Genomic DNA, 27181 nt, shown 5'->3' on the forward strand with positions numbered 1-27181 from the left:
TTTCCCCAATGGGGAATTTAATTGCCAGCCATACTTGCCAGCCACACAAAAGGCCATCTGGAGTTGGGAGCTTATCAACAGGTGCACATAAGTCACCCAGGCGCACAGTCAGGCCACAGGCCCTGGTGGATGTGTTCCAACCTCACTTCTCTTACCTCAGTCCCCATGCACCACCCCCCTCGCCCCGCAGATTGTTCACTGCAAGATGCCTAAAGGGTTGCCGACCAACAGACAAACTCACAGAGTGTAATTACTGTCATCTTTAATATGTGCTTTAATAGTATTTGAGACCAATTTCAAGCACTTCAAACGATGTATTATTATAACAGAAGAAAAGTTTAAAAAAAAAAAAGAAACAGGCCTCTTGCTATCATTTTCAGCTTTCTTTTGATAATGTGAATTGATTTTTATTTTTTTTTAAGAAAAGGAGCTCCAACAGCTAGGGCTTTGAAAGTCTCCCTCAAATAGGTCAGGGTCTTACTTCCCTGGTGGTGTTGTACAGCATGAAAGACTGCCTGGGTTTTCTCAGGACTTTCCTCCTCAGGGGACCTCCTGTGGATCATTTCTCTCAGAAAAAAAAAGGGAATCCATTGACTGAGCCTATCCTAAAGCTAACAAACTGAGCTTTCCATGGGGGAAACTGCAGCAAACTAAGTGCAGCTATTGACAAGCCTTCTGTCGTTAAAAATACAACAAGCGCCAACTTGCCCGATTCACTCTTGAATTACTGGTCATTTTCCTGCTCTGCTGCCAGTGCTTATGGGTTGATAACCTTTCTGGCAAGAAGAACAAAAATATTAACCGCTATTGTCTCTTAGATTTTATCATGTGCCCCCCCACTCCATCCATCCATCCATTCATGTATCCGTCATCATCCATGTAGCTATCTTAGTCATGGGTAATACAAAACTCTCCTGATCATATATTAAATATGTGTATTCCTTTCAAAAGAAAGGTGTTTAAAATTCAATGGCTTAATTATACTAATAATAACTTAACATATTTATCTTTCTTTCAATCCAGGATAATTACTTAACAGGAAAAGATACGCCCTGTTAAATGATATAATTAAACTATAAATTATTTTAAAACCACCTAGACAAGCTATTTAGGAGTATTTAAAAATAGTTATGTCATTTCATTTTTCATTTAAAAGGAAATGCAAGGAAAATGATGAAAAACTAAAATATTCTTCTAACATTTTTTTTATTTTTAAAAATTTGTTTCTGTGTACATGTGTATATGTACCTGTGAGTTCATATTCCTCTGTGTGTGTGTGTCTGGTATATGTGCTTGTGTGCTCTCAGAAGCCAGAAGAGGACATTAGATCCCTGGAGGTGGAGCTAGAGACATTTGTAGTTCATCTGGTGGTCAACAGATAGATGTCAGAGTCCATGTTCTCAAGACTCTGCAGTCACTGCTCTTAATTCCGAGGGAATCTCTGCAAACCCAACACAGAAGGGAACTCTGCAGTCTAAAGGATGATGGGAGACATTTTACTAATGGGGGTTCTCGCTCCTAAAATTTAAGCAGTACTTGTGAAAACAAAGCCAATACAATAAAATTCCCTAATAAAATATATATTTATTGTGATCTTAGCAATTTTCTTTGGTAAGGAGCATAATTTAGGGAAAGTCGTGTGTATGTGTCAATGTGTGCATGTTCGTGTGTTTTGTGTAGCTCTCTGTGTCTACATGTGTGCACACTAGAGGCTGATTTCAGGATCTTCCTCAGTCCCTGCTCACATTCTTTTTGGAAACAAGCTCTCTCACTGAGCCTGGAGTTTTCCAGCAGGGCCCGGAGATCTGCCTGTCTCTTCATCCTTGGTTCTGAAAGTTACAGGTTCAAACCACCATGGCCCATGCTTGTCACAGGTGCTTTGAACTTACATCCTCACGGTTGCTGGCCAAGCACTACCTACCAACTAATTTATCTCAGCAGCTCTTAGTAGGGTATCGGAAGGAACATGAATTGGACAACCCATTGTATATACATTCTTCCTTTAGTTTGTGTAATGATTGTGTTATATATTTTGTGAAATGTGTCTGATATCTGGGAGTGGTTGGTGGTTCTTATCTATAATTTTAGCACTTAGGAAGTAGAGGCAGGGGGATTACTGCAACTTTGGGGCCTAACTGCCCCCCATACAGTGAAGTTCCACAGTGAACTAACAGGAAGGCTTCAGAATGAGACTGTCTCAAAAAAACAAGGCAGAAACCAACAAAGCGAACTGAAAGCTAGGTTTATAGCTGGGTTCCAGAGGAAAGGATCTTAATTTAATATTGAGCCGCTGAATCCAGGGGAACCCTCATGCTTTTGTTTAAAAAAAAAGCATAACATTAATCAGACCCCAATTAAGACTTTGATATACGATGGTTTAAAACTGGCTACAATCTTTTCTTCATTGTTTTATATATCAGACAATTTTTTCAAGAGGCTTTTTAGACTGTGACAACTAGAATAACAGTGTTACTTATATCCCATGGGAAGAGGGTAGGAATATGTTATCAATGCCAAGCTGGTTGGTTTAAAATAAAGGTATACTGGGACAGAAGTGCATTAAAAAAAATACTCGTTTTCTCAAGATACAACATATCCAGTCTAATTACCTGGACCATATTTGCATAAACAATACAATTTAATGAGCACTGATTTTATAATGGAGAGTGAAAGCTTACTTTATTCATCTATGATTGAGGAATAGTATAAATCCTGTTTTAATGTGCTGCTGTAATGACAGAAAGGGACATTTTTAAAGTGTAGCCTTGCATAGATATTGTTAATGATCCTATTCAAATTATGAAACAGTTCTTATAAAGACAGAATTAGTCATTACATACCCTCTCCTTAGTAACATTTTATATATATATATATATATATATATATATATATATATATATATGAATGAACCAATATAAACGTTTACACAAAAACAAAGAGTTGACATGCAAAGACTTGTGTTGCAAAGCACGTTTGTAATAAGCTGTGAACAGGGGAGATCACAGGGCTGTCTCTATCTGTAGACCCCCATCCTTGGCTGACTCACCAGGGCTGTCAGTATCGCCTCGATAAAGTGGCAGATTTGTCCCAGCCCTTCTGGGATGTCTGTGTAGGCAACAATCCCACACATCATGGAGAACGCATATAAATGCAGGCAAATACTCATACACATAAAAAATTAAAATACATAGTAATTTTATGTAAATGACTGGCAATACACTTAATGCTAGTACCCTTCTCTCTTATTTTCATTAATAAAATAAAACTCCTATATTTAAAGAATCAACTTGTAAGTTAATAGTAAAATCTATTGTATGTAGGCTTCATGCTGCACACGACTGGGTAATAATTCAGACATGTCACATATAATTTAATATTATGAATACACTTAAGACATAAATATAATTAATTAATGCTAGAAGGTCTGATTGAAATTATTTTCCGGCTGTAACTTTAAGATGTGTTCTTTGATAAGCAAACATGTTGAAATTTATGAATCATACCTGTAAGTATTCACTTACACACTGACACATTAAATGTTACTAACTTCATGGTGTGCTCTGTGTATGATAATAACAGTGGCACTGGATAGACAACACAAAGGAGTGAAAATTAATTGCCAACTGTGAGGGTTTGTACATGCTTGGCCCAGGGAGTGGCACTGTTAGAAGGTGTGGCCCTGTTGGAGTAGGTGTTTCACTGTGGGTGTGGGCTTTAAGACCCTTATCCTAGCTGCCTGGAGGTCAGTCTGATGTAGAACTCTCAGCTCCTTCTGCACCATCTCTGCCTGGATGCTGCCATGTTCCTGCCTTGATGATAATGGAATGAACCTCTGAACCTGTAAGCCAGCCCCAATTAAATGTTGTCCTTATTAAGAGTTGCCTTGGTCATGGTGTCTCTTCACAGCAGTAAAACCCTAAGACACCAACATTGGTTTGGATAAATATATCATTTCCTTGTCTATGTATTGGAAAAAAATCAACATTGGTTGAGTGCTTGCAATCTGTTACATGCACACAACTGTAAAGTACACAGAAGCTCCTTTAAAAGTAGGTACATCTAACTACTTTCACTCTGCTAATGATGATTTCCGTGTGGGAACCATGGGTGTCTTAGTGACGGCAAATGAACATGTATTGTTCACAGTCTATAATGATCTCCATAATAACAAGTGTAACTGCTCAATTTGGTTTTCATCTTTAATTGGCTTTTTCTTATCACATTATCTAGGCAGGCACATTTAAAGCTAAAACTATATCTGTATCTCTCACCTGAAGAAAATTCATCTCCAGGGGATGCAGAAATGCCTCAGGAGGTAAAGCGCCTACTGAATAAACATGAGGACCAAGCTCAGATACCCTGCACTGTGGGGCTGTGATAGGAAGCCTATTTTGGTTGAATGGGGCTTGTTCCTGTACCTTGAGCATTTGGGCAGGGCTGATATGTAGATCCCTGAGAGCTTACAGTCTAGCCAAAATGAAAGATGTAGCTTCAGTGAGAGACCCTGTCTACAAAACTATGGTGGACTGTGGAAGAAGACATAGAATGTCTACCTCTGGTCTCTGCACATGCTTGCACAGTGATCACAACTACACACACACACACACACACACACACACACACACACACAACTGCCTCAGAATGGATAAGCCTTCTTATAAGATACAAAACTTTGAAACTCTCAGAAGAAAGCATGAGGGGACACCTCAAGAGCTAGGCAGAAGCAGTGCTCTGACCAGAACTCCTGGGCCAGACACACAGGCAGGAAGTATCAAGTGGAATCACAACAAGCTAAAAAGATTATAAAATATCTAAAAAATTAAGATGGGGGTGAAGAGTCAGACCACAGAATGAAGAAAGCACTTACCTGTCTACAGAATGGAATCCAACCCACAAGAAGTAAAAATGTAACCAATGCAAGGCAAGTAACAACCAGCAAGTGAGTCAGGGAAACAAGAGACTGCAGATGCAGAAGCACAAGTTGCAACAAAAACCAAAACAGTGTGATCCCTTTAGTCCTTAGGGAAATGCAAACCATAGCTGTGCTGGAGTTCCATGTCCCCAGGGAGAAAGGCAAGGTCAACATCTACAACAACAAAGCTGCAAGTTCTGGGGATGGTGTAGGGGAAAGGCAGCGCCTTTCACTCTCTTTTGAAAGCAACAGGTCCAGTCACTGTGGAATCTCTGAAACAGATTGATCCTGCCTCCTGAGTTGGGTGTTTGAATAAGATGGTCCTAAGAAGTCTTGGCATTTGAATAGTCCCTCAGGGTGGGACTTGAGTTTTTCAAAGCCTCCTGAATTTCCAGGAATTTTCTCTCTGCTTCCTTTATGTGGGTGGAGACCAGAGCTCTCAGCTGCTCCAAGACCATTCCTCCCTGCCCGCTGTGGTGTTCTGGACCTTGGTAGTGACGGACTCCTATAGATATCTCTGGAACCACAATTCCTGAATAAACCTTCTTCTTCTCTGGCTTATCTCAGTCTCAGAGTGTTCTATCATAGCAACGGAAAATAAGCAATGAGTCTATTCTTTAATCAGTCCTGGTCAGTGTCCCTTCCCAGAGGGACACCTGCATAGCATAGACAGTTTGTTGTGGTTGCTGTTATTGGGCTGTTCAAGTGCCAATTACAGGACAAGGCAGGAATCCATCAGCAGGTGAACATATAAAGAAAACATGGTCTATACACACCAAGGAGAATTATTTGGCCATCAGGGAAATGAAGTCATTTCACTGGAATCAGAAAATGGGTATGGTTGCAAGTGACCCACCTTCAGAAAAGTAAAGCCAGACTCAAAGAGACAAGACTTTGCCTCATTATGTAAACAGAAAGTGGAAATCAACAAAAGAAAGAGTGAAATGTCAGGGACAGAGAAAGCAGAGGGGGAGGGGACAAAGTACAGGGCTGAATAAGATTGAAGTACATTAAATGCAAATGTCATAGTGAAACCAATTTCTAAGTCCTTTGAGCAATTAATATATGATTCTTAAAAGCCAAGCACTTTGTAGATTATAGGCATAAATTTATCATAGAACAGACCATGGGTTTTTCTTTGTTTGCTTAAGAGAAAGATCTACATTGCCTACATAAGGCATATTTCTGGATGCATGTTACAGGGTTTTTAGAGAAAGATCCTGTAGACTGACCACCATCATTATCACCACCACCACCACCACCACCACCACCACCACCACCATCATCATCATCTCTCTACTTTCCGTGTATCAGGAAATCAACACTAGTCCTTGCCATATGCTTCCAATACCTCGATGCTTTCCTTTACAATTGCCAATGAAGGAGACATCTAACACAGTGAGACAACATAGTAATCCCTCTGCAATCTGTGAGGCCTTCTGGCACAGGGAGGAGCACTAACTCTTAGAATACTTCTACACTTGAGTCCTCCCTACAGTTGAGGTCCTAGTGGAGTCTGAACAAACACATCTTAAAGAACTCCATGCTTTATCGATTTGGAGGTCTGCTTTCTATAAATTAGAAACCCATGAGCTCATCCATTCATATTTACATCTCTTCACATATTAATTTTAACTTTTTCATTTAGTATTGGTTTCTCTCAAATCTATGAAACTTTATAGTTTTAATAGATTTAAATAGTCCCAGGCAAGTATCCACAAACAAAGAACACTTAGAGGCAGACTTTCCATCTCTGACAAACATGTTTCCTTCTCAGGCCTACAAACAACCGCAAAAGCCAAGCAAGAAACAGTCTTTTCTCGTTTTTTTAAGAGTAAATATGTGCATATATGTTTATATGTCCGTCTGTTTTAGTCAAACGATATTATACGATATATAATTTTCGTCAACTTGGTCTTTCACCTAGTAATATTACTCAAGATCATTCAAAACATGTTAATATTTATTTCCATAGCTACAAAATAGAACATTTTATCGTATTTTATTAGTTTATTCTCTCATATATTACACCTCAACTGCAGTTTCCTCTACCCCCCCCTCCTCCTCCTCCTCCTCCTCCTCCTCCCAGTTCGACTCCCTACATTTTACCATCTTTACATCGATATTTAACCATGTCGAAATGTTTGGGTTGTTTTCAGTCTTTAATATCTATGATTGGCCCTGCTGCCTTGCCTGCCTTGTGCGTTTAAGACAATGGCTGAGCTGAGTCTGTGGGACTTAAGAGCAACTGCATATATAAACAGTAAAACACGCCTTTGCATTTCCAATGACATCAGAGAACATGTTTTCTTATAACTGTATTATTAGGCTATTGTATCAGTTTCCTATTGCTATGGTAACAAATTGTCAAAAATTTAGTAGGTTGAAACAACAAAACATAGTTCAGGTTTCAGAAATTCAAGATGCGGCTCATTCAGACAAAATGAAAATGCCGGCATGGCTGTTTCTCCCAGAGGCCTGGGTAAAAGCTGGTTTCCTCATCCTCTCCTGTCTCAAGGTCTTTCCCTCGTAGCAGCCAGCAAAATCTCATCAACCTGCCCTCTGCTCTTGTGAATCGACCATCTGTCTCCAATGGCTCTGCCCTCTGCTCCCATGACTCCACCCTCTGCTCCCATGACTCCCCCCCTAGATCCCATGACTTTGCCTTCTGCTTCCATGACTCCGCCTTTTGCTCCCATGACTCCACCCTCTGCTCCCATGACCCCACCCCCTGGATCCCATGACTCCACCCTCTCCTCTGACTCTTCTTTCACTGTTAATATTTGTGATTCTATTGGGCCCATCAATGTAACCCAGGACAACCAGTGGATATCTTAATCTTGTACAATTGATTTTAATTCTAACTGCTGCTTGACCCAGGGAGTGGCAGTATTTGGAAATGTGGCCTTGTTGGAGTAGGTGTGTCACTGTGGGTGTGGGCTTTAAGATCCTCATCCTAACTGCTTGGAAGTCAGCCCTCTCCTAGCAGTCTTCAGATGAAGATGTAGAACTCTCAGCTCCTCCTGTACCATGCCTGCCTGGATAATGCCATGCTCCTAATGGGCTGAACCTCTGAACCTGTAAACCAGCCCCAATTAAATGTCCTTATAAGAGTTGCCTTGGTCATGGTGTCTGTTCACAGCAGTAAAACCCTAAGACAACTGCCAAGTCCCTTTGGCCATGTGAAGTCATGGGTCTAATAACCAGACAATGCTGGATACATTGTTCTGTTTATTGCAAATAGTCGGTGAGATCTAGACTTTAGATAGTTTAATGACAAACAATAATTTCAACTTATTATTTTTTATAATGAGGGGATTTGAGTTATTTTTGCGTTTAAAGGCTTTTTGCACTTATGTGAACTATATATATATAGACCATTTTTAGTTGTTTTTAGATGTTTATTTTAAAGCTCTTTATATTATAAGCTCTGCATCTATTTATAATTTCATTACATAAGACTTGGAAAAGATTCAGTTTTGTCTTCTTTGCTTTTCCACACAGCTCTTTAGCCAATGCAATTTGGGGAAAAAACAAGCTAATCTTTTCCTTACAGATATTGATATGCCTATAGTCTCATTCACTATGTTTCTATATAAAATTTGATCTATATCTAGATTTTTAATTGTGCTTAAATTTAGATATTTATCATAAACTACACTATTACATAAGTGCTTAGACATGGCAAACATTTAACTAACAATCTATCTGTTAATTAAAATCAGTAACTGGAATTAAGGTATTTTAATATCTTGTCCTTACCCATATGAACTTGAGATAGGTACTGTCTTACGCCCTTTTATTCCCCCAGTGTACAGCCCTGTGCACTGATCCATGCACTACGCAGAACATCAAGAGTCAATATTCTAAAAACGTCAATGCAAATGGCTGACAGCATATCCCTGCTCAGATGGTTTGGGATTGAGTGTGACCGTGAAGGATGTAGATTCTGGAATGCTGCCACCTCTGTCTTAAAGCTGAGAGAAGTAGAAACAGAAGTGGAACCAGAACCGGAAGTGGAGCCGGAACCGGAAGTGGAGCCATGGCCTGTGAGAGGACCTGGAGTCAGGGCCTCAGGCTTCGAGTTCATTGCTTTATGCACTACAGATAATGAAGTCACAGTTTTGACCTTGGTTTCCCTTTTCTTTATGCTTTGACTTCCAAAATAATTTTATCTGATGGATGTATACAGTAGTAAGATCTAAATGTGACTGCCAACAAGTAAGTCAATTGTTCAGCACCAAGAGAAGTCAAGAGAACTAAAAGAACTAAGAAAGATCAGTGTTAAACACAATTCTGAAGGCACTGATGACATGGCTGAGGTTAACAAAATACAGTACAATACAGTAATGCTAATTTTTAAAGGTATGATTTATTTTTGCATAGGTGTGTGTCTGCCTGCGAATGTCACATGTGTGCAGATGTCCACGGAGGCCACAAAGGGACATCGCATTGCTTGTAGCTGCTGTTTAAGAGCCCCCTGGTGGGGGGTTAGAAACCAAGCTTGGGTCCTCTGGCAGAGCAGCAAGTGCTCTTAACACCCTCACCCAAGCCATCAGAGTTTAGTATTTGTTCAGTTATCTCAACTATATAAATGCCTTTTACCCATACTCTCATTTTATTATTAACATTATGAAGATAACTTATGAAATAATATATTAAATTCTACCCAAAGAAGTCTGAGAAATGGCAACTCTTTCGAAGTACATTTAACAAAAGAAACAAGATCATTAACAATAATCCCTGAGCTTTCTTCACTTTAGAGTTCTTGGTTTATCGTTTCTAATAATAAAGGAAGAAGAAAAACAAAATGAAATCAATACAGATATCACTGTAACTTGGTGGTTGAAATCTACTGTTTTATCTTCGAAAATATAAAGAATTGGGCTGGAGAGATGGTTCTGTGGGCAAGGTAATTGTGGCAGAAATGTGTTGAAAAACCTGAGTTTGGGTCCCAAGAATGTACCTGAAACCAGATGTGGTAGCACACATCCTTAATTCTTAAATCTTACAGTGAGATGGGAGACAGAGACAGGCAAATCCCCAGAACTCCCCAGGTGAGATAGCCTGGCACACATGGCAGTGAGAATTAAAAACCTTGGCACACATAATATGGAAGGTGGAGACTGAAGCCTGCTTGTCATCGGGCCACATGTGCAATACAGTATATGCCTGTCTGCATTTACACATGTGTGTGCACGCACACACCAAGACACACACACACACACACACACACACGGAGAGGGAGAGGAAGAGAGAGAAACCTACATAAGACACAAAAAGATAAACAGAGATGGATAAAAGGATGAAGATTCTGCTATATAAAGTTACTGTGATAACATGTTATATTTTTGGGGGGGTGTATCAGAAAACATAATAACAATGAACATCAATTTATATTTAAGTTTTATAGCTCATACTGAAGTTTTTCCTTTACTATTTGTAATTTAAAATCAATCTCATTGTGAATATAATTAAAACCACCATAGACTAATAAAATGCCTTATATGGTTTATGGTTATTCTATGGATCTGCTATTTATATATACTTTATATAAGCTAAAAGCATTTGCGCTTTATAAATGAACACTCTGAATCTGGACGGAATGCTCATTCCCAGAATTAGGGCTCCTAAGGGAGAAAAGGAAATTGCTGCTTGTGGAAGCTAAACATAATGCTGCATAATCGATCGGCTCACTTGGGCATCAGCCACGCTCCCGCCGATGATAGATTAAGTAAATATAAGAGCAGACAACACAAACATTATGGGTATTATATTGCACGTTGCAGTAAAGGCTATGAAATTGGTCACGCTCCAGAGCAGGCAATATGGAGAGCATGTCTTATGAGAAATGTACTTATAAAGAAATTAAGGGATAGTGTACATATTAATTATATAAATGCTGAATAAATAATGTTATACAGGGTGGAATGGAACTAAAGTCGTCTTTAGGTTTTCCAGGAGCAGAGATGTCCCTGTCCTGTACAAAAGGAAAACGAGAAAAATTCCTATTTAATGAGAAATAGAAAAACTGTAAGCAAATAGGAAGAAACTAACAGAACAGTGAAAAATAAAAATAGCGTAGCTGCCCATGAACATTAATCAGATAAATTATAGATGAGATGAGCAGGGTGGTTTCTTGGCCTCCTTAACTCCATAACACAATCCGAGAGAGTCAGGATTTGCAAGGAAGGATTCACAGTGACTCTGTGGGGGGTGTGTGGGCATGTACATGTGCATGTGTGTGTGTGTGGGGGGTGGGTATGTTTATATGTGTTCCTATTTGTTTGTGTGATCTGAGTATGTGTATGGGGTGTATGTCTGTATGTGTGCATGTGTGTCTGTGTGGTCTGAGTGTGTGTGTGTGTGTCAGTGTATGAATTCATGTCAGAAAACAGTTGTTAACACTACCTTGTACAGAACTTTCAGGCTTCAAGTGGGGAGTGCTGAGCAGGGATCCCACAGGAGTGACTCCATCTCAACAACTAACAGAAAGCTTTGGTGGTGCTATGAAGGCTTTTGTTTCATGAAATTTCCTACTTCAAAACCCTCACTGTCACCAACAACTTAGTTTATTAGTATTAAGAGGTAAGGTCTCAAGAGAATGACTAGTGTCTTTTTTTTTTTTTTTTTTTTTTTTTTTTTTTTTTTTTTGGTTTTTCGAGACAGGGTTTCTCTGTGTAGCCCTGGCTGTCCTGGAACTCACTTTGTAGACCAGGCTGGCCTCGAACTCAGAAATCCGCCTGCCTCTGCCTCCCGAGTGCTGGGATTAACGGCGTGAGCCACCACGCCCGGCGACTAGTGTCTTCACAAAAGCAGACAGAGGGTTGCTCTGCTTGTCACACAAGAGGAAGGAGAACACAGTCAAAGGCATCATTTATGAATCAAGCAGAGGGGCCCTAACCAGACATCACATTACCTTGTTCCAATCTTTACCAGGTTCCAAAAGGGGCAAGAAATAATTTTTCATTCACAAGCCATCCTACCTATGGGATCTTTGTTTCAGCCACCTCAATGAACTAAGACAGCTCTCTCTGTAGCAATCTTTTGTTCCTGTGAAGTCTTGGCCCTAGGAGTTTGGATGTATATGTCTATGTATATGATCTGTAAATAAAAACAAGGCCAGGTATGCTGCAAGCACCAAGAAGGGCCGGATGGCTGGGTCATATTTACCACACTTCTGCCTTAGTTAAAATAAATTCTCAGGACAAACACTAATTGGTCCTTCAACTAATTTCTCTCTGTTCCCATATAAACACCCAAACTCCTGACCCAATTTCTCTTCAAGATGGGTAAACCTGGTGGTCCCCTTTCTTAACAAAGGGGCGAGAAGCAAAGTAGGAAAGTCAGCCTTCAGCTCCTCGCACGAGCGGCTCGCACAGCGATCAAAGGTGTTCTAGCAGCAAAGGAAAGAAGGCAGGACCATCGTCCAGGCAGCGGCCTGGGAGAGTGCACAGAAATGAGCCTGAACCCAAAGCTGTTGTCCGTGGAGGCTGACAAGACACAAGAAAGGCCTGTGGCTGTGCTTTGTCTCCTCTGACTATAACTATGTGCCTTACCATGGGGAGGACCCACTCCGGCTGCTCATTAAGGCTGTCATGTTCTTCCCAGTCTCATCTGCCTTATAATTGAAATTCTTATTTTAACAGCATTATGTTAATGTTATTGCGAGCTATGGAATGTCTTGTGAAGAGTGCAACATTAAAGTTAATTTAGCCCTACATCCTGGGTAATGGATACTGTCTGGAATATAATAAACCAGATAGTCAGAGTTGGACTGAAGTATGTCAAGGTTACTCTCCCAATTAGAAACAACCCCTGATGTGGTCAACGTCTCTTGTATCTCACTGACCACACATTGCTTATGAACTTCCTGCTTGTGGTATAAAAAAATTCAGAATTCCTAATGAAGTTCCTTGTTTTCTTTCTTTGTTTTTTTTTTATTCTTAATTAAAACTGGTTCTGCACTTGAGTTGAGCTTCCTAGTGAGAAAAAATTAGATCAGTATTGTAATAAGAATTAAGAAAGTACTCCTCTATGTACTAGCTAAAAAAATACAGTAAATTACAAACAAAAACAAAAACAAATGTCTTCTATTATGAAATGACAACTTCCATTCATCAAAACCTGCTGTCAGTGTCTACCCAGTGTCTACACAGTATCTACACAGTGTCTACACAGTATCTACCCAGTGTCTACACAGTATCTACACAGTGTCTACACAGTATCTACACAGTGTCTACACAGTATCTACACAGTGTCTACACAGTGCTATTAGTGAAGCTGCAGACGCAGTGTGCTGAGAAGTACAACCATTTCCTTAATGAGCTCTGACGCATGTTTAGGTGTTGGGATTTCCCATTGCACACAGAGAGGATGCTGGGGACAACAAGCATAGCAAATATTTCACTTGCAGATAGGTCAAACCGAGGGGCCACAGGAATCTTAGAGAACAAAACTAGAAATTACATGTCTAACTCTGAATATTTAACAATAATTATTTTCAATACTTTAATATGATAAATCAAGAACTCCGAGATTCAAAAAAATTTAATATTTTGATGATAAAACGAGACTGGCCAAGAGTCTGGAGTTGTGGAAACAGTGATACGTCTCACTTCCCCATTTCAATGTGTGCTAATTTTTAATTTAAAAAACATTAATCTATGATATTAATATTTTATTTCTTAATAAATGGAGTTATTTCATTGAAGAGAGCCCCATAGGCAGCTAGAAAAACTTATGTATTTATTTTATGAAGTTATTTTTTTCGTACATGTTGAGTTTTACAAAAATCGGCACACAAGATACCTGTCACTGTTACTGCTACAGTTTGCACTGAGTGTCCTCAAAGGTCCAAGCTTGCTGCTCAAGATGACACTGTTGGGAAAAGAGGAGTCCTTAACTCTGTAAGTAAGAGCTTGCTCGCCAGCAACCTCTTACAGGCTCCTATGAGATCCTGTGAGTTTTCTAAGGAAGGCTGATTCAGGGCCCGTCCTTTCCTCTCTGTTCCTGTTGTCATGTGGCCACTCGTTAACAGGAAGATGTGCTGTGAAACACTGCAGTCAACAGAGACCTAATTCAGGAGCATCTGCTCAGTCCAAAGACTGACTCTCCAAAACTGTGAGCCAAATCAACATTTGATCTTTGTGGTTATATGCTATGGTGTTTGCTATTATAAGACAAACGTGACAATATTATCTCTCTCTGTCTTACCATAGATATCAGCTAATATTCATGTACTTGTCTAGGGAGAATATAAAACGGTGTGGGCTTGTATTGCTATATGGCTGACTACTGCCTCTTTTAGAAAGGAGTAAAGGTCTCCTCGAACCTGAGAGCAACAGTGAAACTCTCCTCACTGCATTGGAAGAATAAAATTACCAACAATGCCGAGTGCTGGGGAAGCACGCAGGATCATAAGCCCCACTGATAGGGAAACAAATATACTTCGGAAAACACTTTTAACACATGACCCAGGAACACTGAAGGTTTTTTTTTATCGAGATAAAAACTTGTTTCTGTGGAAAGATGTCTATGCAAACACTAGTGGTAGCTTTATTTATAATAGCTACAGACCAGAAAAAAAGATATTGATTTCTATAACCTGGTAATTGGACAAATTCGGGCCACAGAATAGCAGTAAGAGGAGAAGCTCCTGAGGCGAGAAGTTAATTCCATGAGTATAGCGCACTGGAAGCGCTGCACAAGGTGAAAACTGCTATAAACAAAGTGCATACACTTGTTTATACAGAGTAAACTCCAAAGACGCACGTCAGCTGAGTGACTGCCACGGGCCTGGGGCAGGAGGAAGGCAAGGAATGTTTATGGCAATAAGAACATTTTTCTCTGGATTGAACTGATCACTAGGTGGCTGTGCCCATGTGTGCGACTGATAAAATGTAACATGTCTGTGGTTATCTTAGTTTTCTAGTCAGAGGACTAAATTAGCCTTATTTAATAACTAACAAACAACTATATTGTCTCCATAAATCAAGGATATACAGGAAAATAATCAGTGCAAAAATTACCTTATTTTCTCTTCACAGTTGATGAGAACTGTAAATGCAGCGGTGTATGTGTGTGTAACTATGGATCTGTCATATATATTTATGTAAACATAGATACAGACCTTATTCAGTACAGAGGAAGACTAGGTATTCTGCTAATTAAATGTGGTAGAAAGGGCTCATATTTTTCAGAATTTCATATATTCATAATTATTCCAAAATTAAATATTATTTACTGAAACAGAAATTCTTGGGTCTTATGCACTTCCAGTCTCCACCACACGCATCATTATTATAGTGGACAGGAAGTGGCGACGGCTAGTGTGAGAGAAATATATAAGTGGCGGCAGGGTAAGGGAGGGAGGCAGCGCCTGTCACTCTCAGAGCTTCTGCAGGACACCAGCTGTGTCAGAGCCCGCTCTGCGATGTCTGGGATGCCATGGATATGATAGTATACATATTTTTAAATTATCGTCATTGATAAGTAGAGGCATCAAAATGTAACATGCTTTAAATAAAATGTTATTGGAAGCCACTAGGAACTTAGTGTACAAGCAAAATTAGCCTATTTGCAAAGATACTTTCTAAAACTTCTCGATTCTCCAAAAGGCATATAGATGTTACAGTCTTATTTTAAAACAAGATCTGAGAAGTCACCTGTGCAATTACTCTGAAAGTTTGAAAGAGTAGCTGTTATGACGAAGAAATCTCAAGTTCAGTCATACGCAGCTCCACCCACATCTAATAGAGTACACATGGAGACATATAAGGTATATCTTCTATATACTTATGGCTGTATATTTAATGTGCCAAAGAAGACATAAAAGCTGAGCCTCTTAGAACACCAGTATGTCTACTTGATAAGGCATGTTGGTTAGTTTTTTTTTCTCAGCTGAACACAAGATAAATAGAATTATCTGAGACAAGGGAACTGGAGCTGCCTCCATCTGATTGTCTGTGGGCATATCTGTGGGCATATCTGTGGGCATATCTGCGGGCATATCTGTGGGCATATCTGCGAGTTTCTTAATGACTGAGGTGACAGGGCCAGACTATGAGTGGTGCCAGCACTGGCCATTTAGTTGTTTGAGGGAGGTAGGTATATGTTGAGCAAGCCAGTAAGCAGTGCTCCTCCATGGTTTTTGCTTCAGTTTCTGCTTCCTACCTTGGTTTCCCTCAGTGATAGACCATAATGTGGACGGAAGCACAAGGCACATCAATGCCTCCCTTCCTTCCCACTGCTTCTGGTCATGGTGTGCATCATCATAGCAACAGAAAGCAGACTAGGACATGGGTCCATGCGGTCAATTCTAACGGCTCTGTGTCTCAAATCTGCTGTGCTTCTTCCTATATTGCTAAATGAGCTGTTTGTTATTGAGAACAGTAGGGACTAAGAATGGATTCTGGTTTCTGCATCCCCAGTGCCTGGTATGAGGAAGGACATAATATGTAGTAGGTTAGTAAGTGAATAAAGAATTGGCTAACTTAAATTCTCTTTCCATGACCATACTGTTAGCAACAGACAGTTGTCTACGCTGTCCACCTTCTACCTACCAGCTAGCTATCAAGAGGATCTGACGTTATTGTTCTAAAATCTTTCAGTAACTTGATGTTTTTTTCAGCCTGCCAATACTCAATGCTATGTAGTCCAGTTTGCTTTGCCCAGTTCTGACATTAGTTTGAAAACTATTACAAGGCAACCTAATGCTCTGTTCACCAGACTTCACTGTGACTTCAGTATTGTACAGAAATCCCTTTGTCACCATAATGTTCACTTTAGTTCTCCTCCTGGATTATTCGGTCACTGTTTTCTGAGCTGAAGAGTAAGAGGTCTAGCACACAGGGAAGGCCCTGTCAATCAAGGAAGTCACAGGGAACAAAGAGTCAAGTACAGAGACTGGGCTGTGTTAGCTGGGGTAAGGGGTAAGACTGTGTGTTAGTCTCTCCCTCGTTGACTGACAAGCTGCCTACAGGAGGAACGGACTTTGCCTCTTGCTTTCAGAGAGTCCATAGCATGGCTGCACGGGTACAGGGTGGAGTGCACACAGGAAACAAGGCTGCTCCCCTGCCCCAGGGATAAAGAGAAAAGATTGATCCATCTGTAGCTGATTCTTGAGTGGGTTGGTGATATGGGCAAAATTTAATTCCTTTGCAGATTTTAAGGCTCTAGTTTTTAAAGAAACATTCATTGGATAATTGTTCTGTTTCTAACATGTGGTCATTATAAAGTCAAACCCCAGCAGAGTATACATATGTGGATTATCTCTCTGCTCTTGGCTTTGGTACTGGATAATGTAGACTGGACAACAGCACCATGCTCTCTCCATTACTCTGACCCTACAGCACGGCGTCAGGTCAGGTTCTGGGATGCCTGCAGCTTTGGCGTTTGCTCAGGATTCATTTAGCTATTTAACTAACGGTTACTTCCATATATGCCTCCAGACATTCCTTTGTTGTTAGTAGTAACAACATTTTTGTCCTTTTTGGTTTTCAACAATTCAGCATTAGTACACAGAAGTGCTACTTCATTTTGTATACTTATTTTATATTCTGTCACTTTAATGAATTAAGGTATCAGTTCTAGTTATCTACTGGGAGTTCTTTGTGGCAATAAGACTGGCCTAAGACTTTTAAATGATATTGGGACAGTATATGAATAAAGCTTTAAAAATACCATTTTAAACTGAAATAAAATATTTCATTTTTTTCTATGGCCGGAGAAGATCAAAAGACATGTTTCTTGCCTTGGCATGCATATGCATATACATATACACATCACAACACACACACACACATTTATATTACCCAGACTTCCCTCTAGGCAGGGCTTGGGTACACCTAAGTACTAATCTTTGATAACAAACCCTGAAAGCCCTCAGGAGGCCAGTCAGTCATTGTGTGAAAGGTCACAGAGCTCTCGGAGTATACTGTGAGTCGCCAGACTCTGCCCAACACTCTAGAAAGTGTTGTTGGAAACACTAACTTTGAAGAAACAGTAATACTTTGAGCACTGAGCCTATGTGAAGTCAGTCAACTTAGTAAGAGAAGAGCCCAGATTTTGTACTTTCATTTCCTTGCTACTTTTATTATTTTGCTTGTTAAAGTTGTATATACATGATTATGGAAAGGCTTATATAAATACGTATAAGGAATAATTCAAATAATATACCACCTTATTAATTAGCCAACATATTTTTTAAGGTGGTTCATTAGTATCATTAAAGTGAATTCTAGTTTGCCAGTGCTATAATAGGCGTAAGACTGTTTGGCTAAAACAATTATAATTAAACATGAAAAGAAGCGACACCATCTAGAGAAATTGTCAATGATACATAAGGATTCACACAAGGTGACTGGACTGTCAACTACACCCATTGCACACCACTCAAAAAGTGAATGCAGAGGGCTGGAGAGGTGGCTCAGTTGCTCTTCCACAGAACCCGGGTTCAACTCCCAGCACCTACACGGTGGCTCACAATCATCTGTAACTCAGGTCCAGGGGATTCAATACCTTTTCCGGGCTCCCTAGTCACCAAGCAGTTATTCAAACAGGCCAAACACCCATAGATATACAATAAATTAAATAAAAAATAAGTAAATGGGGAAATTATATTTTGACATAATCGTCATTTCCATTTATCAGCTGTGACTTACTTGTTTATGACAAAATATTGTATTTCTACTGTGACCCCAACTCTAAAAAGGAGGGGGGGGGAGAAAGAGTTATTAAAGACCCTGGGTGCTTTCCCATGGCTTCTAACATTTACTTAAGAGAATGGCGTACTGAGTTACTTGTGAGCAGCACAGGGGTAGCCGCGCTTCCTGTACAGAGAGGAGACACATGGGTAAGAAGACCCAACACGGATTCACAGGCGCTTGTCAGCTGAGCCATCACACTCAGGATAACTCCTTTGGCCCAGGGTCTGACCACATGGCACAGCATGCTATCCAGCACCCTGGCCTTGCCATCGTCAGCTAGCGCCTGCGGTGCTACACAAGTCTCCTAAGAACCCGAGCCGCCCCTGCCCTCACCCTAACGTGCCGGACTGAGAGCTGCTTTGCAGGTCAGGCTTCTAATAGCCCAAAGCTATTTCCTCACCTGAGGCTTCTGCCAGCGGCAAAGAAGCGCCCTTCAGTCGGAAACTTCGAAGACAGAGCACAGCCCATCAACTCTCACCTAAGCAGGGAGTGTTACCCTGGTTTTTCTGGCTCCCGTTTCCTGGCGGGGGCACTGACTCTGGCTGCCCATGGCATTGACTCTGGCTGCTCTCCATCATCTTCCTCCTTTCCTTCTCTGCTGACTCGTCAGTCTGAGAGGAGCAAACAGTCTTGGCGTTTGCTAACCCCTTCAAACTTCTCAGTGCATGAGGTAGAGATCACCTAAAATACCCAGCACACCTCATTCCCTACCTCGCTCCCACTGGCTCTGCTCGTTCCTTGCAGCATAGACACCTTTATCTGGTGTACAGGATGCATGTCCTCTGCCTCCTCTGGATTCCCCAGGGATGCCTAGGCTGGCTAGGCATGCTGCCTGAGGGCTCTACTCTAGCTACTCTCTTGGCCTGTAACAGTCCTCGCCAGTACCCAGTCACCTCCTCCAAGCCCTGCTCATCTATCTCTTCCTCAATTAGCCGGTTCCCACGGTAACCATCTAACACAGTGCATCCTCCACCCTGCAGAGATGCTAAGCCCGCATGCTGCTTCATCCTGCTTCATCCTGCTTCTCCCTTTTGCACTGTGCGTGCCACCCATTGCCTCATTAAAAGACCGACTTTCTCCTCCTAGAACACGGACTCCATGAGGACAGATTCTTTATTGAATTCCCAATGTTCCTCGAGTGCTCAGACAGTGCCTGGCACAGATGAAGCATGCCATAAAAATCTACTGTATAATCACTGTAACATTTCTATGTCAGCCCAGAGCTGCTGAGACTCAACTTAGACGTTTACTTTAACAGGGAAAGGCAAACAACCAACTTGAGCTCTAAGACATCTACCGAACAGCAACCGTACAAATTGAATTTATTTTAAAAATTGTAAGGTGCTATTTAGCTGACATCATTGGACATACACAGTCATAAGAACTTTTTTAAATATCAGGAGTCACAATTACTTGGCAACGTGTGGAAGAAAAATAACAAATATATTCCACATATCAAATAGCTTGCCACAAAATAATCCGTTATCTGTGAGGTCAGCCCACAGATTGTGTTGGTAGCTAAATTCAGAGTCAAGAAGCATTTATTAGATTTGAATGGTAGCTATTCATTTCCTAGATAATATAAGCTTATGATTCAAATATACTAATCATTAATTTGGAGTGGTTATTTATAGAATATATTTTGTCTTTTGATCAAAAGGCTTTTGAACTACTAAAGTCCATTAAAGATTCAGTATTCAAGTGACAAAATGTGTGAGCTCATTTACTTCACAGAGCTGGAGGCTGGTGAACAGGAGTGCAGCAACCCAGAGGTGTGAGCAGCGGTGCACACCTACCCACAGGTGTGAGCAGCGGTGCACACTTACCCAGAGCTGTGAGCAGCAGTGCACACTTACTCAGAGCTGTGAGCAGCAGTGCACAGCTATCCACAGAGAGCCAGTGTACATGAGATAACCACCTGGTACTTTACAGAGCATCCCCTGCCTGACCTTTTCCTGACCATACAGGTGTGGATCTCAACAGCGCACATAGGAGTCACGTTTAATTTAAGACAGATCCATTGTTTAACTAACCACATTATGGTTAGTCAGTTATTTTTGTATAACACTAAGAGCCTGCTTACCTGTGGCATTGGGTTAGATTTTAATACTGAACTTTAAGGAAAAAAACCTATCATAGGAGCTCTGAAGCTTTGATTTTCAGATTTATATAAAACATTTAATATGATTCCAGAATGGCCCTGGGTGTCAAAATTAGCTGCGGAAGCAAATCAATAAACCCCATCATGCTGTCATATATATTCCTTAAAATATGGGAGGGGGATTCGAAACACGCTTCAGTATTCTGCAGTGATGATGAAGAAGCCACAGCTAGGAAGCTTCAAATTAGAAGCAAGAAAATTAGCTGTGGAGCAACAGGAAGTAAAATGTAATTTTAAAACTCTACGTCTACCTCTTATTTTCCAAAGGACTCCAAAGGACTCCATTAGCACTGAGCTGCTGAGCTGCAGCTCGAAGGTTTACTTTTAATGAGAAGAGCAAACAAGCAATTTAAGCTCTAAAAATGCCTACTGAATAACAACACTTCTTAGAAGAAAATAAAACCTGATCCTAACAATCCCATGGTATTTTGAGGAGAAGAATAGTCAAGGTAATTTTATAAAGAGCAGAGTTGGAGGACTTGGCTCTTCTGCTTCCAAACATACTGCAGAGCTACAATACTCAAGACAGTGGGGCACTGTCATGGAAATAGATGAAAATCAGGAGAATGGGCTAGGAAAAAACTCTCCTTTTATGGTCAATGATTTTCCAAAGTAAAACTAAACACACAGAGAGTCTTTTTAACAGTTCATAAAAACTTCAATGTCCAGTGATTCCAATCTTGGACTTAGCAAATATAAACTCTATATTACACCCTACTTATGACAAGTGTCATTAAGACTATTCCTAAATAGAAACACTCCAAATGTCTATCAGCTGAGAAACTTTATTAACAAATGGAAGGGCAGCTGGGCATGGTGGTGCACACCTGTACTCTCAGAAGTCTGGAAGCTCAGGCAGGAGGATCGAATGTTCCCACCTGAACTGCACAGCAAATCTGTCTTAGGAGGTCAAAAGTACAGTACCCGTGCACAACACAACACAACTCGGTAACAAAACAGAACCTGGTACTAACAGTTGACAGTGTACCTGGATTCTCAAATTGTAAGCAGAATATGGTAATCAGAATATCTGTATTTTATGATTCTGTTTATACAAACTGTCTCAAATACACACACACACACACACACACACACACACACACACATTCAAAGGCAGGAAATAAATTAGTAGTTGCCAAGTCTGGAGGGAAGTGTGGGTGAGTGCAGATTGGAGTACTCTAAACTACTCTGGGAAAAGATTATGCAATTCAATATTTATACTAAAAACAACAGTACATACTTCAAGTACTGTGTATTTTATGAAATACAGTTCAATAGGCTTTAAAGATTCTACACTTCTATAATTAGAACTCAACCCGAAATAAAACAGACTTTGCTGAATGGCAGTTAACATGTAATGATTTCTCCCTTCCTGATCTTGAAGTTAAATTTCTGAAGAGGAATGGCATAAAAAAAGGTAAGGACGTCCAGCTTATTTGGGGAATGGGGCAATAATGCAAGAAAGAAAAGCTGGAGTCGCAGTGCTAGCATAACAGAGGATGCAGAATACACTTTTACCAGCATGCTCGGGAGCACCTGTTAGCAGGGCAGCCTCTTGTCTCCCCTGACTTTAAACTAAGAGATTACACGGAAGAGGGAGGAAAAGTGGTGAGTCTCAGAGACACGTTCAGTAACTCCTCCAAAGTCTTGGAGAACATGAAGGAAGCAGGCAAGGGAGTGGGCCACTAGGAGGAAGAAATGAGACCTGTGCATCAGGACTTGGTTCTGAGGTCCCTGATGCTCCGCCAGCATCGCTGAAGCAGGAGAGCTGCAGCCTCGATCTGGTCCCAGGCCAGCAGAGTGCCATGATGATCCCATAGCTGAGCATAGGTAGGTAGGACTCCCGCCCAGCCATGCATGCCACAACTGAACTCCCAAGCATTCTCATCCGCGCACCACAAGGGCTGACTCGGCAATGCCAGCAACCCCTTTGCATCTCTTCTGTGACTTGCGGGGCAATCAGAAACACAAGCAAAGAGTAATCTGTGTTTGCTCTTACTTAAACATGCTATGATAAGGAAATTCATTCGTGATACCTGTAGCAAAATTTTCCAGTTAGTTTAATATTTGAAAGCAGAAAGCGAGTATCATATACACAACTTTATTAATTTTGCTTGAGATGAACTTTTTATGCACTAATGGGTTAGAATTACAGGTGGGGTCATTGGTAAGTACTGGATACAAAGAGAAACAGAGAAGAGAAAAACAATACTCAGAAGCGAAGAAATGAGTCACTGGGAAAATCTCTCTCTCTCTCTCTCTCTCTCTCTCACACACACACACACACACGCACACACACACCACTACCACCACCCCCTTCCTCACACACATTGCAGTAGCTAAAGCAAGCCTTATGGAACAGAAGCCTTGTGGAACAGTGATTTTTGCTTTTTTTCTTCTTGTTTTCAGTGTAAAAAGCATCCATGAAAACACAGTCTTGGAGTAGGTTGAAGAACAGACACCAACGACCTGTTTCACAGGGAGCGAAGCAAGGGTACAGAGGAATTGCAATCCAGGGGTGATGGAGAGCCTACCAGGGACAGCTCAACTAAGAATACAAACTAGGAGTATAAACCAATGAAATAACGGCACACATTCTAAATTCTACAAAATCTAATTTAAGAAAAATCAAAGTGGAGGTAAAAGAAACATGTGGGAGGAAAGCCCCACAGATGATGACATGCTCAGCACACGTGCAGTCAAGGAGCCATTTCGACAATCCTGTGAGGGAGCTGCACAGGCCTCCACTTGTTCCTCCCTGGGTCCTCTCTTCCAGGCTCCCTTCTGTGTGACCTGTGTGCACATGCCCTTACCCTTCTGTGTGACCTGTGTGCACACGCCCTTACCCTTCTGTGTGACCTGTGTGCACACGCCCTTACCCTTCTGTGTGACCTGTGTGCACACGCCCTTACCCTTCTGTGTGACCTGTGTGCACACGCCCTTACCCTTCTGTGTGACCTGTGTGCACATGGCCTTACCCTTCTGTGTGACCTGTGTGCACACACCCTTACCCTTCTGTGTGACCTGTGTGCACACGCCCTTACCCTTCTGTGTGACCTGTGTGCACATGCCCTTACCCTTCTGTGTGACCTGTGTGCACACAGCCTTACCCTTCTGTGTGACCTGTGTGCACACACCCTTACCCTTCTGTGTGACCTGTGTGCACATGCCCTTACCCTTCTGTGTGACCTGTGTGCACACAGCCTTACCCTTCTGTGTGACCTGTGTGCACATGCCCTTACCCTTCTGTGTGACCTGTGTGCACATGCCCTTACCCTTCTGTGTGACCTGTGTGCACACAGCCTTACCCTTCTGTGTGACCTGTGTGCACACAGCCTTACCCTTCTGTGTGACCTGTGTGCACATGCCCTTACCCTTCTGTGTGACCTGTGTGCACACACCCTTACCCTTCTGTGTGACCTGTGTGCACATGCCCTTACCCTGGTTTCTCCCATGACGTGAACATGTAGCACTGCAAAGAACAGAGGTTTTGTCATAGTCTAGATTTTCTGCTTATTTTTACAGTCTCTGGAATAATGTTATTTGAGACAGGGGGCTAAAATGACATTAGAGCAGTTACTGTACATTTCACTCACACATCCTGCCTTTTAAGTCCTCTCCTGGCAACGGAAGAGACACACTTACCTTCCTACAGCGCTAACCTTCCATGGCAACTTGTGACCTGGAGTAGGGAAGAAGTCATGTATACAGAAGCAGCATGCTGATCTCTCGTCCCCCCCACATGCACATATGCACATTCTCACACATAAATCATACACACACATATACCTCACACACATCACACACACATACATGTCACACACACTCACACACATGCACACTTACACACAAATATACATACACACACAACTCACACATACATATCACATACACACATTCACATTATGCACACACACAACTCACACACATGTCACATACATACCACACACACTCACACATATGCACACTCACACAAATATACATACTCACACACACAACTCACACACATCACACCACATATCACATACATATACTCACACACATACATATCACATACACACACTCACACACATGCACACTCACATACATACTATACACACACTCACACACATACAACACATCACACACATACATATTACATACACAAACACACACATACACTCACACACATCATATAAACACACACACTCACACACGTCACACACATACATATCACATACACAAGCTCACACACATGCACACACACACATCATACATGGACGCATCACACTCATATCACACACACATCACACACACACACAAATGTTTCAGTTCATTCAAAAAACTAGTGTTTTCCATTTTATTCATGAGGTATACTTTAGGTTTTATTTTTAACAATAACAAAAATTCTACAGACAAAACCAAATATATTTGTATCTAGATTTTAGGATTAGTCTATGTTTGCATTCCTAACTTTCCTTAGGGTGAGGGAATCTAGTGATAACATATTATTAAATTGTGGCATTTCTAAAAAAAAGAGGATAAACTATGTCAGTCTAGAGTGTTTTATGCTCCCGTCTAGTATTGCATACAGCACGAGTAAACTGAGAAGCAGACACTTAAATCTGACGGCCTCAGAGAGCTTTGCAAGGTCGTCGCTCACAGTCTGAATTTTTCCTTCAGGAGGCTGACTTCACACTTTACCTGAGAGTCCAGCATTACACTCAAACGCAGAGACACTTTCCACCTGGGTCGCTCTGTTTCTGCACTTGCAACAAAGTAGCAGGTCCATCAACTTTGCCACAAAATTACCCAGTATAGTTGCCACTCAAGTCTAAAGGCTGACCTATGTGATTAACGGGTAGCTCATTCCCACTCGCCTTTTGCAATAAAACTTTAGGAATGAAGATGGACATGAACTGTTAAGTGAGTGGCCACAGGGGCCTCTGGGGACCAAAAATGGCATTCAGATTCTTCCCATCATAACTGTACCTCAAATTCCTTCGGCTCCTATCTGTCAGGCAAAGGCTGCCAGGTGAGCAGTCTGTCACTCTTGCCTGGGCTAATAGATTCTCCAGTGGCCTTTGTTGTAGCTCGTGCCTTACCATTAAATCTATGTGCCTTGGAAGTACCATAGCATATGTGACTGACTCTCGTCAGCCCCAGATAATCAGACTCTGTGTGGCTTCGAAAGCAGATGCAGATTAGAGAGGCATTATAAATAGGCAAATCATGCTGGTCCCCTCTGCACCACTGTTCCTACCTCTAATGGCCCTCGCAGAAAGTCTGTCTGTTCAGCTCCTACTTCCAGGGCTACATCAACAGAAGCAAAGGGACGGCTGGCCATCTGCTGTCGTTCTCGAAGCAGTTGCTGGAGGGGTTAAAAATGATGTTTTAAGATAGGCTTAAAAGCACAGCAAATGCAACAATTATCTGGTTACAGTTCTGAACAAATAGCATTAGCAACTTAGCAATTACTTCATAGACATATGCATCTAGAAGCTAAAGACGACATTACCTTCTCCCCAGGCCCTGGTTCAACTTTACTGACAAAATGTTTGGTGTTACAAACAACCTTTCTCCTGACCTCCATCCATAGACCTAACAAGACGTACGCAAAAGCACTTGGGTGGATCTCAGGTGCAAGGTGCTACTTAAATGAAACTTATGAAAGGAGTTATGGCCAGGCTGCCACGCAAAAGAACCCAGGCATCTGTTTGTCTTAACAGAAAGGAAAATATTATCAAAAATGTTTAAGGAATGAAAATGAAAGTTTTCAAAAATATATCATAAGGGATTAAGGAGCTTATACCTGCTAAGACTAAGTTCTATAAGTTATGAATATCCCGTCAGCTGCTTGGAACCAGCAGGAGCTCTGACTGATCATCCTGAACACTTTACCCAAAGCCTGTGCCTATCATTTAAAGTGAGGAATGTCTGTTAAAACACAGGGGAGTCTGAGTGAGGGTCTCCACGCCACCACCACCACAGGGTATTTGCGCCCTTTCTGGGTTTGCCCAGCTGGAATCAGCAAGCTAGCAAGTCCCAAACAGCTACTAAGCTAATTCATATTCCTGTCTTTCCTTGTAATTATAATATTCATTAAGTCATGTTAAGAAAAAAAATTGATGACCAGCACCAGATACCACAGATCTTGTCCCTCTCATCCTATACAGCTAATAAAATTATTATTAAATATTAAAGAGGACAGGCACCGCAATTAAACACTCTTTCAAACAAGAGGAAAATCCCATCAGCGAGGAAGGCAGCATCCTTGAGCGCAATGAATGGCTTCATTATTTATGGAGATCTTCAAGATTCTCGGGCATTAGCTGGAAACATTAACTACCAGTCTCTGAATGTAAATGGCTGAGGGCCCGTGATGCATCATTCATAAAAACCCCTTTGCAGATGAGGAAG

The 27181-nt window shown here is 41.2% G+C and overlaps 1 protein-coding gene across 1 annotated transcript in view; it reads right to left on the bottom strand.

The window, feature by feature from the left end:
- Positions 1-27181, bottom strand: part of Atrnl1 (attractin like 1) — a 516957-nt gene that overhangs the window by 167349 nt on the left and 322427 nt on the right. Inside the window, exon 27 of the mRNA XM_021151617.3 lies at positions 26025-26132. Coding sequence (XP_021007276.1) covers positions 26025-26132 — 108 coding nt within the window. The remainder of the gene's footprint in view (positions 1-26024; positions 26133-27181) is intronic.

The sequence above is a fragment of the Mus caroli genome, unplaced genomic scaffold, assembly GCF_978045245.1.
Source record: "Mus caroli unplaced genomic scaffold, Mus_caroli_1 scaffold_20, whole genome shotgun sequence".
NCBI lineage: Eukaryota > Metazoa > Chordata > Mammalia > Rodentia > Muridae > Mus > Mus caroli.